At 51.0% G+C, this 14,107-nt stretch overlaps 2 protein-coding genes across 3 annotated transcripts in view; both read left to right on the forward strand.

The window, feature by feature from the left end:
• The window catches only part of PLXNA4 (plexin A4), a 677,576-nt gene that overhangs the window by 502,264 nt on the left and 161,205 nt on the right, over positions 1-14,107 (forward strand). The window contains exon 10 of one of the 2 annotated variants that reach the window (XM_032805232.2): positions 1,793-1,929. The exons of the other annotated variant lie outside the window; for it this stretch is intronic. Within the exon in view, the coding sequence (XP_032661123.1) occupies positions 1,793-1,882 (90 nt within the window). The 3' untranslated portion in view covers positions 1,883-1,929. Of the gene's footprint in view, positions 1-1,792; positions 1,930-14,107 lie in introns of those variants that run through there. 2 annotated transcript variants of the gene reach the window in all.
• Positions 10,357-11,324, forward strand: LOC116839338 (histone H4-like). The gene is made up of 2 exons (XM_075063438.1): positions 10,357-10,397; positions 11,000-11,324. The coding sequence occupies exons 1-2, from the start codon at positions 10,357-10,359 to the stop codon at positions 11,322-11,324; spliced, it is 366 nt and encodes a 121-aa protein (XP_074919539.1).

Raw genomic sequence — 14,107 nt, forward strand, 5'->3', positions numbered from 1 at the left:
CTCAGGGCTGCTCTGCAGCTGCTCTCTCTGCCGAGGTCTCTTGCTAAATTGCAATAGGAATTGAGATTTGTTTCAAACAGGTTTGGTCTCCCAGCGCCCACCCCACATCTTGCCATTCCACTCCCCTTCCCAGCCACCTAATGTGCCCTCTGCAGGTCTGCTCCTTGTTGGGGAATTTGCCTGGCCTGTATGGGTAGTGGGTGACCAAGGATGTACTGCTGTGATGTGCTTGAACCGCACTGAGAGGTGGTATGGTGGAGGTGAAAGAAGCCTCTGGCACCAGATACTAACCATACCCCTAACTCTTACCAGTTGTACTAGTTACTGTAGCAGTTTGAGCTTATTTATCCCGTGGGACAAAATAATCACAGAATGCAGCGTGGCAGCATTTCGCTCTTCCCACTGCTGCGTTGCACTGGTGTGAGATGATGCTGTTTCACCTCATGCCCTGATACAGTGTCACAATACTGTGATACCCAGAGCAACTGTGGGACTTTCTGACTATCTAGCTTGCAGTCTACAACACAGGACGTCAGGAGTGTAGTATTATTTGGGAGCCGGCAGTTACCACTAGTACAAAGAAAAAGGAAAAACCCCACCATTCAGAGCCTGCTTTGGGTGTTCACCTGCCTCTGAAGTATGTGGCTTTGTCTTTCCAGCATTTTAACTTCAGCTGCATTTTCTCCATTGGGAGCTTTGAGCATCTGGGCCTCAGCCAAGGGGAAAAGCTCTCAGGAAGGGGCGATGTTAAGTCAACAGATAAAAGGTGACACTGGAATACGTCTTCCACTGAGCCTGGGCTACTCCTTTCCCATAGTCCCAGGAGTCTGTGGCCAGACCCTCCCATTGGCCACAAATCTATTTGCTTTGGCTTGGGCTTTATCTCTTGCAGTCACCAATCTGTGGGAGAAGGAGGGTGGGAATAATTCCACTGTCACTCTCCTGACCTTCCAACTGCAGAGGCCAAAGGGTTTCAACTCCATGTTTTTTTCAAAATAAAAGCTGTAGAGCCTGATCCCACTGAAGTCAACAGGAAATTTGTCATTGAGCTCTGTTGGACCAGGTGAGTAACTGAGCAGGACAGGGGTAGCCTGGGGGGAGGAGGGAGTCATGCAGCTATAACACTTTGGGTACAAAATGGAAGTGTCCCAAGAATTCTGTCACAGGGTGGCTGGCCCTTTAAGGAAGACAAGTCTCAGCCCCACCTGGACACCGCCAGCTCTCCTCCCCAGGAGGGTAAAATGAAGCCTATGAGGCCATGGGACTGAATCAGACCTCAGGGGTGGCTAAGGGAGAGGCTTTGAGTGAAGCGGAACTTGAGCAAGAGGAGCTGCTGGAAGGAAGAACAACGCTGCCAACCCACAGTGCCTAGAAGGAGGGTTTGAAACCCTAATCTAAAGGGGTGAGTTTGTGGGCCAGGCTGGCCAGGATTTAGTAATCCCAGGAGGAGGGCTGTGGAAACCCTGGGTGAAAAAGGGGCTTATTTTGCTGGACTAGGTTAAACAAACTAGACCCCCCCCAGAGAGTGGGAATGTTGTTTTCAAGATTTGTGCTGTGAGAATGATTTCTGCAAACCTCAGAGGGAAATCGAGGCAGGCCATCTGCAGGGCTGTCCCAGGCCATGCAGGGACGCTCTAGAGGTGGAGACCCTGTTACAAACTCCTGGTCACATATAGTCTCATTTTTTAGGGCTGTGTATGGGGTGTCCTGAAAAAAAGGCTCAGGTACATTAAGTAACCATCTCTATGTGGTTTGGCCCTTCATTGAGCAGTCACGCTCTCCTTTTATCCAGGGCTATCACACTGGACGGGCAGCAGACCGTGCGCAAGATGCTCCAGAATGCTCTCTGTCCTTCTCTGCTGCAACTTCTCTGCAACCATGAGGCAGAAAGGAGCGGAGACTGCAAAAGGGCTGAAAACACTGCAACAAGGGCACAACAGCTCCTTTCCTCTCTGCCCCACTGTGACAGCTCCTGTAGTGGGGACTGGAAATGAGAAGATCTGGCTTTTGTTGCTAGCACCTCCATGGACTCACTGTGTGGCTATGGGTTTTAACCACTCTGGGCCTCAGTTTCCCCATCTATACAATGATACTTACAATGTTACGGGACTGTTCTGAGGGTTAATGACTTAATATGTATAAAGGGTTTTCAGATCCTCTGATAAAAGTCTTTGCAGAAGTACTGAAGATGAGTATCCATGTTCACTGAATGGAGTCCATACTAGAGAGAAGGGCGCACATTCATCAAAACTAGAGGTGGAAAGATGTACATTATGAGGTCATCCAGTTTGTGCAGAACTGTTCTCTGTGCCACAGTTTCTATGACTTTGTCCAATCCATTTTTAAAATTCCCAAGCAAGGGGGCTTTTGCCTCTTTCCTGGAGAGCTATTTCACAGTTTACTCAGTGTCAGCCCATGTCCACACAACACGTAGTGCAAGGGGCCCTTTAGGTGCTACCATAATAGGAGTGTTAAATATCAGTCCTGGGCAAAATAATGGAATGGCTAATTTGAGACTTGATTAATAAATTAAAGGAGAGTGGTATAATTAATGCTGGTTAACGTGGGTTTATGGAAAAGAGATCTTGTCAAACTAACTTCAGGGACAGCATGATCCAGTGATTAGAATGGATGGCTTGGACTTGGGAGACCTGGGTGTAATTTCCTGTTCTGTTGCAAACTTCATTTGTGACCTTGGGCAAATCCCCTAGGATATGTCTACACTGCATTGTCAACCCGGGTCTGTGGCAGGGCCGCCTGGGGGGGCAAGTGGGGCAATTTGCCCCGGACCCCACAGGGGCCCCCATAAGAGTTTTTTGGGGGCCCTGGAGTCAGGGCCGGTGCAAGGAAGTTTTGCGCCCTAGGCGAAACTTCCACCTTGCACCGCCCCCAGCTAACCCCGCCTCCCCCAAGGCAGCTAACTCAGCCCCCCACCCGGGAGCCCCCCCGCAGCAGCTACCCCACCCCCACACCGCAACAGCTAATCCCTGTGCCCCCCAGCCCCCCTGGCAGCAACCCTGCCTGGGGAACTCCCTCTTCCCCCCACCCCCGCAAGCTAACCGCCTGGAGACTTCCCCCTTCCCCCCCCCCCCCACCCCGCAGCTAACCCCCTGGGAGACTTCCCCCCTTCCCCCCCCCCCCGGAGCTACCGCCTTTGGGATAGCTCCCCTTTTCCCCGCCATCCGCGCAGCTACCCTGCTTTTGGGAGACTCCCTCTCCCCCCCCCCGGCAGTCCCTGCCTGGGAGAGACTCCCCCTTCCCCCCCCACCCCGGAGCATAACCCGGCTTGGGGAGACTTCCCCTCTCCTCCGCCCCCCCGCAGCTAACCACTTCGATACTGCTGGGGAGAACTCCCCCGTTTCCCCCCCCCAGCAGCTACCCTGCCTGGGAGACTTCCCCGTTCCCTCACCCCAGCGATAACCCTGCTGGGGAGACTCAACCCGTTCCCCCCCCCAGCAATAACCTCGCTGGGGAGCTCCCCCCGTTCCCCCCCCAGCAGTACCCTGCTGGGGAGACTCCCCCCGTTCCTCCCCACAGTAACCCGCTGGGAGACCCCCCCGTTCCACCCCTCCCAGATACCTGCCTGGGGAGCCCCCCGTTCCCCCCCAGCAGATAACCCTGCCTGGAGGAGACTCCCCCATTCCCCCCCAGCAGCTAACCCTGCCTGGGGAAGCCTCCTGCGAAGCTACCCGCTGAGAGCCGTCCGCCACCTCGACTCCGCTCCTCCCGTCGACACTGCTCTAATCTCCGCCCCGCCCAAGGGTTGCGGCGCAGATTGGGGAGACCTTAGCAGCTGGGCTGTGTGTCTCAGCGAGAGCAGAGCGGAGTGAGCTGTAGGCGGGGAGCTGTCCTCTCGTGCGCCCCCCCCCCCCGTATTGCGGGCACCTTCCGCGCACACCCCACCCAGCCACCTCCACCTCCTCACCTGAGGGGGCTTTTAGGTGCCCCAACCACTAGGCGCCTCAGGCGGCTCTGCCAGTTTGCCTAAAGGATTTGCAGCGGCCCTGCCTGAGTGGATCCTCACTTTGCCCGGGCCCGCGGAAACTCTTGCGAGCCGCCCGGGGCCCAAGCATTTCGGCGGCAATTAGTGGCGGGAGGTCCTTCTGCTCCGGGACCTTTGGGTGGTGTGGGCTGGTTGGGTCCTTTGGGTGGTTGGTGGAGCCGAATTGCCTGGAGACCTCAGTGGGGGGTCCTCCACCCAGGACCCGCCACCACAGTGCCAGGTCTTTGGCAGCAATTCAGTGGCAGGGGCCCCCTGCCGCCGAAGACCCCAGCCCCCTGAATCCTCTGGGCGGCCCTAGTCTGTGGGACCCAGGTCTGTGGACTTGGTGTTTCCAAGCCTGGACTTGAGCATCCACGCTGCATTGTAAACCAGGGCTTACTATTTCTAGACTCAGGTCTCACAGCCATGCCAACATATCCGTATTGAAATACGCAGACTTTCTTGCATGGGTCTGTGGCTTGAGCTGCATCCATACCCAAAATGTCAGGGCTTGGACCCACATCATAGTGGGACTTGAGCTCTGACCCATCCCGCTAGCAGAGGCCTGGGTTCTGAGTGCTTGCTGACCGGAGTCAGACTGATTTTTGTGTGGATGGGAGCAGGGCATGGGCTGAAACCTGATTCAGAGCCCAGGCCTGGTGTGCACTGTAGCCATACCCTTAAGGCTCTCTGTGCCTCTGTTCTCAACCTGTAAAATGGGGGTAATAGCACTGCCCTGCCTAACAGCAGTGTTGTGAGGATACCTGTAGGGGGTGGTCACCTGCTCTGGCCTTAAAGGGCTTAAAGCAGCCCAGGAGAGGACTCTGGCTGAGAGCAAGCAGTTCCCAGGCTGATTGGGGAAGCAGGCTCAGCTGTGGCCATGCCCCAATCAGGGCTCAGCTGGCCCTTATCAGAGGGCAGTGGACCAGGAGCTGAGTCAGTCTCTCTCTGTGTCTAGTGGGAGAAGGGCCTGGCTGCTGGGAAGCTGAACTGAGTACCTGAGGGGAGCAGGGCTGGTGTATAGGGCAAGAGAGCTCCCACCTGGAAAAACCCCAGGCTGTGGCCTTGTCAAAGGCCAGAAAGATACCAGGGTGCAGCCCAGGGTAGGGAGAGGCAGCCTGTGGTGATTGGCTTATACAGACTGTAGTCAGCCCCAGGGAAAGGGAGCTAGATGATGACTGGCAGTAGCCACTGAGGTGAGGTGGGGGTTCCCCTGGGTGGGGAGACCCAGAGACCAGGGGGCAGTGCCTGAGGATGAGGGACACAGGGTTAGGCACCAGCAGCAGTGAGGCACCAGCCTGCAGAGGGTGCTCTGGGTCAAAGGAGCTAATTCCCAGGAGGACTGACAGGAGACACTGCAGGAGCTAATTCCCATTATAGACTGTAAGGGGCTTCGATGCTATGAGGCCATATAAGGATCTAAAATAGCTGGATTTCATTTTCTGATGAGAATACAAGTTTGATTGATAATGGTAGTAGAGTTGCTGTAATAGAGACTTAGACTTGTGTAAGGCATTTGACTTGGTACTGCATGACGTTTTGATTCAGAATGATATGAAATCAATACAGCTCATATTAAATGGATTAAAAACTGTCCCGCTGAAATGTCTCAAAATGTAGCTGGAAATGGGGAATCATCATAGAGTGGGTGTGTTTCTAGTGGGATTCCGCTGGGCTTGGTTCTTGGCCCTATGCTATTTAATATTTTTATAAATGACCTGGAAGAAAACATGACATCATTAGTGTGAAAGTTTGCAGAGGACACAAAAATTGGGGGCATGGTAAATAATGAAGAGGGCAGATTGCTGATACCGAGCGGTCCGGATCACTCAGTGAGCTGGTCTCCAACAAACAGGATGTTTTTCAGTAGGGCTAAATGTAAAACCATACATCCAGGAACAAAGAATGTAAACTCTACTTCCAGGGGGCTGTCCTGAGAAGGGGTGAGTCTGAAAAATACTGGAGGATTATGTTGGCTAATCAGCTGCACATGAGCTCCCAGTGCAACCCTACCCCCAATAGGGCTAATGGGGACCTTGGATATATAAACAGAGGAATATTGAGTAAGAGTAGGGAGGTATTATTGTCTCTATATTAGCAGTGGTGTGACCATGTCTGGACTACTGTGTCCAGGTCTGGTGTTAACACTTCAGGAAGGATGTTGGAAAAATTGGAGAAGATTCAAAGAACCACAAGAATGATTAAGAAAACATGCTGTGATGAAGCAGAGAAACTGCCAGCCAGCACCGCAGAAGTTAAAGAGAGCCTCTGGGCCCAGCTAGCCCTGCCCCATTATACCCACAGCCAATGCCAGGCCTGGAGGGAGAACAAAAGGAGAGAACCTGGCCCAATTCGGGGCTAGCTGGTGCAGAGGCAGGAGCTTGCTGCCTCCCTGCCTGAGGGGAAGGAGCATTAGCTAGCCAAGATAGCCAACAGGGAGTGAACACTGTCTCCCCAGTCCAGGGAAACTGTGAAGGAAACCTAGGCACTTCCAGAACCTGAGCTGAGTGAGTGAACCCCAGAGACATTACGGGGCCCATCCTCAACAACCTGTGGGTGCCCTACCCAAAGGAGCCTGGGACCATGGCAAGGCGGTATTCAACACTGGACTAGAGGGGCCACACTGCAAACAGAACAGACTGGTAGGAAGTAGCCCAGGGCAACAGATTTTTACCCCTTGCTGGGAGGAGTCATTTCCTCCCCCACTTCCCCCAGTTCAGGGATTGACATACACGGGGCCCTGGGCTGGGACCCAGTGGAGAAGGAGGGTTGAAGTCCACTCACACCTGGCCTCAAAGACTGAGGCTCCTCAACCAAAGCCCATTCTACCCTCTCCTCTTCCTCACTGCCTGGGCACCAGAGGTATCTCTGAGAGCACAGATGAGACAGCCTCATCACCTGGCCCCAACCCAGCCCAGAGCAGTCTGGAGCTGCAATTGCAGGGAAAGTCCTGCTCGGCCCACTTGCCCTCGGCTGCAGCATGATCCATGGTGATGGAGTCACCAAAGTTTTTAGCTCTGATGCTCTAACAAGTCTCTACTGTGCATGTTCACGAAACAGGCTCATGTTGAAGGATTTCCTGAATTAGGAAAAAAAATTGAGGAAAAAAAGTTTTTAAATGGTTGTAATGTTGTTTTTAGACATTTTCCAGTTTTCTGGTTCTAAACAACTTTTCATTTTGAAAGCTAACCTAATGAGAGTGAAAAGGGGGTTTAAAAAAGAAAAGGTCAAATTTGAAACAAAAGAGTTTGCCCAACATGAGGCAAAAAAAAAAATCACTCTTTCAATTCACTAATATGTTGGAGATATTTGCTTTTCATCACACTTCAAGATGGGGAGATGTTGAACTCTCAAATATTTGCAGGCTGGGGAAAAAAGGTTTCCCCGACCTCTCTAATTCAGATTTACCCCTGCCGTCTCCTCCCAAAGCTTCATCTTTGTGTCAACCCATGGCAGTTTACATTGCCTGCTGCCAGCGTGCCAGTGAAAGCCCAGTTGAATGGGGAGTTCAGACCAGACCCCAGCCTTTTAGAAAGTGTTTCATCCCGTCTTCAGTTGTGATTGTGACAGACACCAGCCCATTCAGGGGCTCTTGTGTTTTTGATCAATAACAAGCCCTATTATTAGTATTTCAGTAAAATCTTAAAACCCCAATCAAGAATTAGAGCCTCACTGTGCTTAGCACATTTAGCCTCTATCCATCCCCATCAGCCACCTTCAGGAGCAACACAGTGATGTGACTCTTCCACACCAGATCAGCAGCAATGACAGAGCTCAGAGAGGTGGCTCCAGGGCAGGGAAGCTAGCTGCCTATGTTATGCACCCACCTTTGGAGTTGTGAGTGTTGCCCCAAATTTTAACATCTGAGTGAGGCACTTGTGTCTTATTGTTTTCTTGCTTTAGATCAATACCATGAACCCTGCAGGGGTGCTGGCAGCAGCCCTGGAATTCGGTGTGTGCAATCACTTCCTACACTCTGTCCTGCAGCCTTTTACTCTTCCCATGCAAAATCCTGATGATCAGTGGTGTGAGCTGGGCCCATTGGTCGCTGTGGGATGTGCCAAAGTAAAAGGAATAAGTGGCACCATGCAGTGAAACTGCATTTCCAGCTGGTTCCTGAAATGATGCTCTTTAACCACTGCCAACCAGCACCCTGGAGATGTCCCTGTTTTCAAGTGCAGCTCCCTCCTTTAGAGTAGGAGGGATCATACCATGATTGCAAGGAATCAGAGAGCGTCTCCAGCAGGAAGTGTGCATCCAAACCGCCTGACCTTGGGAAATGTTTTAATCCAGGTCTGAGCTTCAAGTCTTGGGCTTGGCTCTATAAACAGCCCAAACAGGGATGCCAGATCCAATCCTCCTGCACTGGGGAGGGGGGTCTCCTTGTGGCATCAGCAGGGCTGCTCCTGTTCCTGTTGAAATCAATGACAAAGCTGCCGTTGTCTTCAGTAGTGAAGGGTATGGTTCTGGCCTCCATATTCCTGTTGCTGAGGACCATGAATAAATACCCAGTATAATGAAATGGACTGATCACGCCTTCAGTGATCGAATCAGTTCAGCCAGTATTCGGAAACATGCAGAAAATGGGGATGGATAAAGCCCTGTAGTGGCTTCTTGGAAGGGTGGAAGAGAGCCTCATACCACCTGGTGCTGTATCACCCATCCATCACTGAGACCTTCAGAAGTCTCGTTAGGAGTGGGGATCAGGGATAAGAGTCATCTGGGGCTGAGAGTTTTTCAGTAGCCAGAGAAAGTGGCTGAGGATCACCAGAGTTTAGAAGAGCCCCCTAAGCTTACACTGCTCCCAATCATCTTCCATTGATCATTAGTCAGTTCAGCATGAGGCCGAGCTGAGTGCGCTTCCCCTTTCATGGATAGTTACTGTATCCTCAGCTACTAAACACCTTGCGTCTTGTTTGTAGCCCAGGATACTGGTATATCAGGAAGCAGCCTCAAGTTTGTATCTGTAGCAAAGGGGCTAAATCATAAGTCTCTTTGACAGCTCAGTTCTGTGGATGCTTTCAGAGTTATAGCAGCCTGGTTTAGAGACAGAAATAAAGTGGCACTACTGCTATGTCTGTTAGCACGGCCACACGCATTATCAAGAGAACAGCCAACTGTTCCAGCTACGGGAGCTGCACCTAGCAATGGGTGGAGAGATGTGCACCTCCATTGCCCCGTGACCTATGTACACATCTAATGCACTTCAGCTGGGTTGGGAGAGACGCAGGCTGACTCTCAGATCCTTGGAGGAGTTTGCAGGTCTGGGTGCTTGTAACCAGAGTCACAGTGTAGGGTAACCAGATGTCCTGATCTTCAGGGCTTTTGTCTTATATTCGTGCCTATTAGTCCCTACCCTGTATCCCAATTTTTGACACTTGCTACCTGGTCACTCTATCACCGTGGGACAATAAATATGCTGCCCAGGAGGCTAGTTTCAGGATTGCCGTGCCCAAACATTCAAAAATCATGAGTCAGCCCCCCACAAATCATAAATTGTTTTAAAAAATAATTTAATTTGGTTTTTGAGCCTTTGAGGTATATTTGGTCTCATTTCCAAGCTTTTCTCTGCATGAGTGCTAGAAACTTGTTCTTTTTAAAAAATGAAAGCTGAGATTCTCAGGTAATCACATGACTCCAGAACCTGGGGCTTTAAGCAACGTGTAAAATGTTGCAAGACTTGTGTTAGAATTGTGAGAACTGGCCACGCCACTGTTTTTCAATCCCTTTTCAGAGTAGAAATGGAGGCCACTAAATTTCTCTTAGTGGGGGGCTGGGTCTGTCAGCTCATGTAGTGGACTAGGGTGTGGCCATGCAATCCTGATGGATCAGAATCCTGTTGAGGATTCTGACAGATGTCAAGTTATTCACAAGAGATGAGTGTTTTCTCCTCAAGGCCCAGAGCCTCTGTACTTTCCCCCAGGTCTCCTGCCCCAGGGTTTTGTCAGGAGTCGTACTGACATGCAATCACCAGCTGGCCAATAGCCTATCTCTCTAGGGTTGGACAGCATAGAGAGGACACCTGCATAACGTAATGTGAAGAGCATCAGCGTGATCTTGTGATCTTGCGACGGGAGACCCTCAGAGTGTTACAGGGGGTGAATGTTGCCATGGAGAGTTGCTCATCCCCAGCTCTGTCTCTGAAAGCCATGTTGTTGGAAGAATGTAGAGTTGGCGCATGAAGGGGCTTCATGGAATCAGAAATGGTGGGGAGATGGATTCCCTTGTCCAGAGGAGCATGTTATCCACTCTCTTCATCCCCCTCCGTAGCCCTAGGTTTCTCTCAACACTGCAGCCAGCTGGCACTTTGTCAAAGTGTGTGTGAGCACATGGGGGTGTCCTATCAGATCTCCCCCAGTATATCTCCAATGGCAATGGCCTTGCACTGTGGCAGTCTCCTCTCCTTCCTGATTGTGTAAGATCGAGTGCTCCCTTCATCCTCGCTCTAGGGCCTGGCGCACTGGCTCTTCCCCCTGCTCCTCCCTGGAGGACATGTGATGCTCACAGCACCACGTTCCCAGCCCCTCCCATCCTGGACAACAAAGAAGCAAGCTCAGGATTGTACCTTGGTCCCCAGTCTGGCTGCATACTCTGCCTCTCCACGTATTGGCCAGCTGTATGTTAGAGTTGGTGCTGCCAGACTGAAGACCCTCTCTTTGAATTATCCGGAGGGATGAATCCATCCCAAGTCAGCAGAGACCTCAAGGTACCATCCAAAGACTGTTAGTGACCTGTGGGAAATGAGGTGGGCTTAATGTAGTTCCTGGTGCAGGGGAGCCGACATCACTGCAACCACCATCATATATCATCCCACCTCTATGGCTGTCACAACACCGAACAATGGACTATGAAGCCTGAATTTATTTTCTGTCTTTCCACCCCAGTATTGCAGTGCCTAGTGTGGTAGTCCCTCCAGGTGACAATTGACACAAAGTGCTAGAACACAGTAGACAAATTTGGCACTGGACAAGTACTTGTTCTGTGGATAGTGGGCTAGTCTCCGGGGCTGTCAGGCAGGCACCTTTCCCGAGCACTAAACATATCCGGTCGTGGCAACGGCAGAAAGGGGCTGGGTAAGGAAGGTGCTAAGAGGCACCGCGAGGTCTTACGTGACAACATCCAGGGCATTATGAAGCCTGCGATCCGCCGGTTGGCTCGCGGTGGCAGTGGGAAGCACATCTTGGCGCTGATCTATGAAGAGACCCATGGGATGCTGAAGGTTTTCCTGGAGAACGTGATCCACGATGCGGTGACCTACACCAAGCGGAAGACAGTGACGGCCACGGGCGTGGTGTACGCCCTGAAACGCCAGGGGCGCACCCTGTATGGCTTCGGAGGCTGAATCAGCTTTTAACCCAAAACTAAATTCACGTTCAGTGGTCTTTGTAATGGAATCCCTGACAGACCCTTAACTAAGACAGAGTTGCTGGTCGCCACAGTTATGCCAGTCTTCAATTATTCTGTTGTTATCTCTGCAGATGTTTACACTTTCCATAAATCCCACTGCCTTCTCCTCATCAGCTGCCTTTAAGGTTATGGTCATTTTTTTTTATATATTATTACTTTTACTCTCCCTCAGTCACTCTAATGGCATTATAAAAACCTCGGAAATACAGATAAAATATACGATGCATTAAACAATGCTTTGGCCACTTGAGCTTTTCGGAGCCAGTTTGATTGCTGCCAGTGCTGATGTAAATTTGGAGGATGTATATCCAGAAATTTATGAAGCCTGGAATCCTGCTGGCAAAGCATTGACCTGATTCCACTCTATAACCTAATAACGTTCCCCGATACCCTTCCTGTAAATTTTAAATTTAATTTTACAGCAATAAGAATTAGTGGTGTAATAATGTAAACGTAGCGTGCGCTGTAAATCAACAATGTCCACCTGCTCCGTGTACAGAGATGGGTTGCTTATCGCTTAACCTAAGTGCACTGGTTTATTCCACTGGGATTTTTTTGGCAGAGTGGCTGTGTGTTTTTAAAGGAGTCTAAAGGTGCCAGATTGCCAGCCTTACAGACTGAAGTCTTGTGTTTTCCCATGCTGTACCTGTAATTGTGGGTCAATACAAGGGAAAACTTCCCCTGCTCTGCCTTCCCACTATCTCAGTCCTGACCTGGAGGGATGAGCTTTAAGGATGAGAGGGGCAGGACCGGATTAATCTTTTGTGAGTCCCAGTGCCCAGATCATGGCCCCACTCCCTGCTTTGCCCATACTGAGGCCATATCCCTGCTTGGGCTCTTCTCCCCAAGGATTCGCCCTTGCTCTGCCTGAGGCCCTGCCCCCGCTCAGCGTCTTCCTCCCAATGCTCCCACCACCATTTGCATGAGGGAGCAGAGAGGAGCAAATGGGGCAATGGGGGGAGGGGGCAGAAAGGGGCGAGTGAGGGAGCCCTTGGGGGAAGAGGCTGAGCACGGGCAGGGCCTTGGGGTGGGGTAGGGGGCAGGGCCCCTTCTGCGTGTGGACCCAGCACCACAGCACCATTGGTGCTCTTGTAACCCCAGTACTGGAGAGGGGAGATCAGTGAATGGCCCATCCAGCCATTGGCATCTCCCTCTCTCTCTCTCTCTGGGTGAAATCCTAGCACCACTGAAATCAGTGGCAAAAATCCCTCTCTATCAAGCTATTCTGTGCCCATCAGCGTAGCATCTCCGTGCAGTAGTTGTTCTGTGAGTAAAAGACATCTGTTTTCAGGACTGTCAATCCAACCCTTTCCATTGGCACAGCATTCATTAGCCATGTTCTGCACAGTACAGTTTTGAAGACAAGGTCCCTGCCCCTAAGAGCTTACAGTCACAGAGTGGCCCTATGACACTTATTATCTCATTTCAGCAGTGACATGAGGTGGGAGGGCAGGGATAGGCATCATCGTGAATAGATACAGTCATCCAGCCAAGGCTAATACACAGCCTGTTGGAACAGAGATTTATTTTTTCGAAGTGTATGCGCTAGGTAAATGTCTTTATCCCATTTCTTCTGGGCATTGGGTCTTGTGGGATTTGAATGAGGAGGGTCTGGTGATGGTGGCCAGGGGTATCAGTCTAGCAGGGGGATTCCAGTTATAGGAGATGGAGTGAACAAAGCATAAAGATGGTGGTGGGAGGAGTGGACAAACCGGGCATTGAGGATGGCGGCCCTGGCAGAGCGGATGGATAGTAATGATGAGGGATCAGGTCAACTCAGTCAGAAGGGGCAAGGGTATGCAGGGCCTTGATGCTGAAGAAAAAAACCTGAATGTGACCTACTGGAGAAGAAGGAGCCGGTGGATAGAGCCAAAACACAGGGTGTTGTGGTCAGTTGGATAGGCAAGGCAGATGCTCTTAGTGGCTGTGTCTTGTATGGAGTGGCAGCCAAAAGGAAGAGGTTTTGGTAATCCAAATGGGGGATGAGGATCTAGCTCTGTCTGACTTGTCATTTGCTGGTCTTTCTCCAATGCACGTATCACTGGTAAATGGGTACCAGTGCCTGCTGAGACTCTCAGTGAGAGTGTCAAGCCAATTAGTACCAACACTGATGCTGATTCTCATAATCCACTTGATGTTTGTATTAGCCTGTTTCTCACCCCTTGGTGCTGGGCTTTAAGTGGCACCTCTGCCTGAATCTCACTGCAAAAGAGCTGTGCAATGGGGGGAGAAGAGCAGAGAGATAATGAAGGGGGGATGTGGGGCTTTCATCACCTGAATGCTTTGTGTGAGGCCAGATGGTAGAGGTGAAGGTATGTGGTTTTGCCTCTCTCAAATCGGGAACCCAGGGACATAGAGAGGACGTTGAGAGGTGCATGTATGTGGCCAACCTCATGGATGCGGTACCTTTTCCCATTAAAATACCTGGAATTTAAAATAGTTAAACAAATTTCTCCCCTTTAGTGTCCAGAAAATGGAACAATTTGGCCATGACACTTAAAACCAAGCTCCTGATCATATATCGCCACCAAAGATCCCCAAATGCTTTTCATAAGAGGAAGGGTGTCAACCCAAATCCTGGCCAGATCCTAGCTCTGGTGGAACAGTGTTCTGGTGAGGTGTGAAACTTCATTAATGTGTATAGGTGCAACCATGCAGAAGAAAGTCACTAATCTGCTCTCCGTTAAGCCACATCCATCATAGTCTGCACAAAATTGG

Source organism: Chelonoidis abingdonii, chromosome 1 (assembly GCF_003597395.2).
Source record: "Chelonoidis abingdonii isolate Lonesome George chromosome 1, CheloAbing_2.0, whole genome shotgun sequence".
Classification (NCBI taxonomy): domain Eukaryota; kingdom Metazoa; phylum Chordata; order Testudines; family Testudinidae; genus Chelonoidis; species Chelonoidis abingdonii.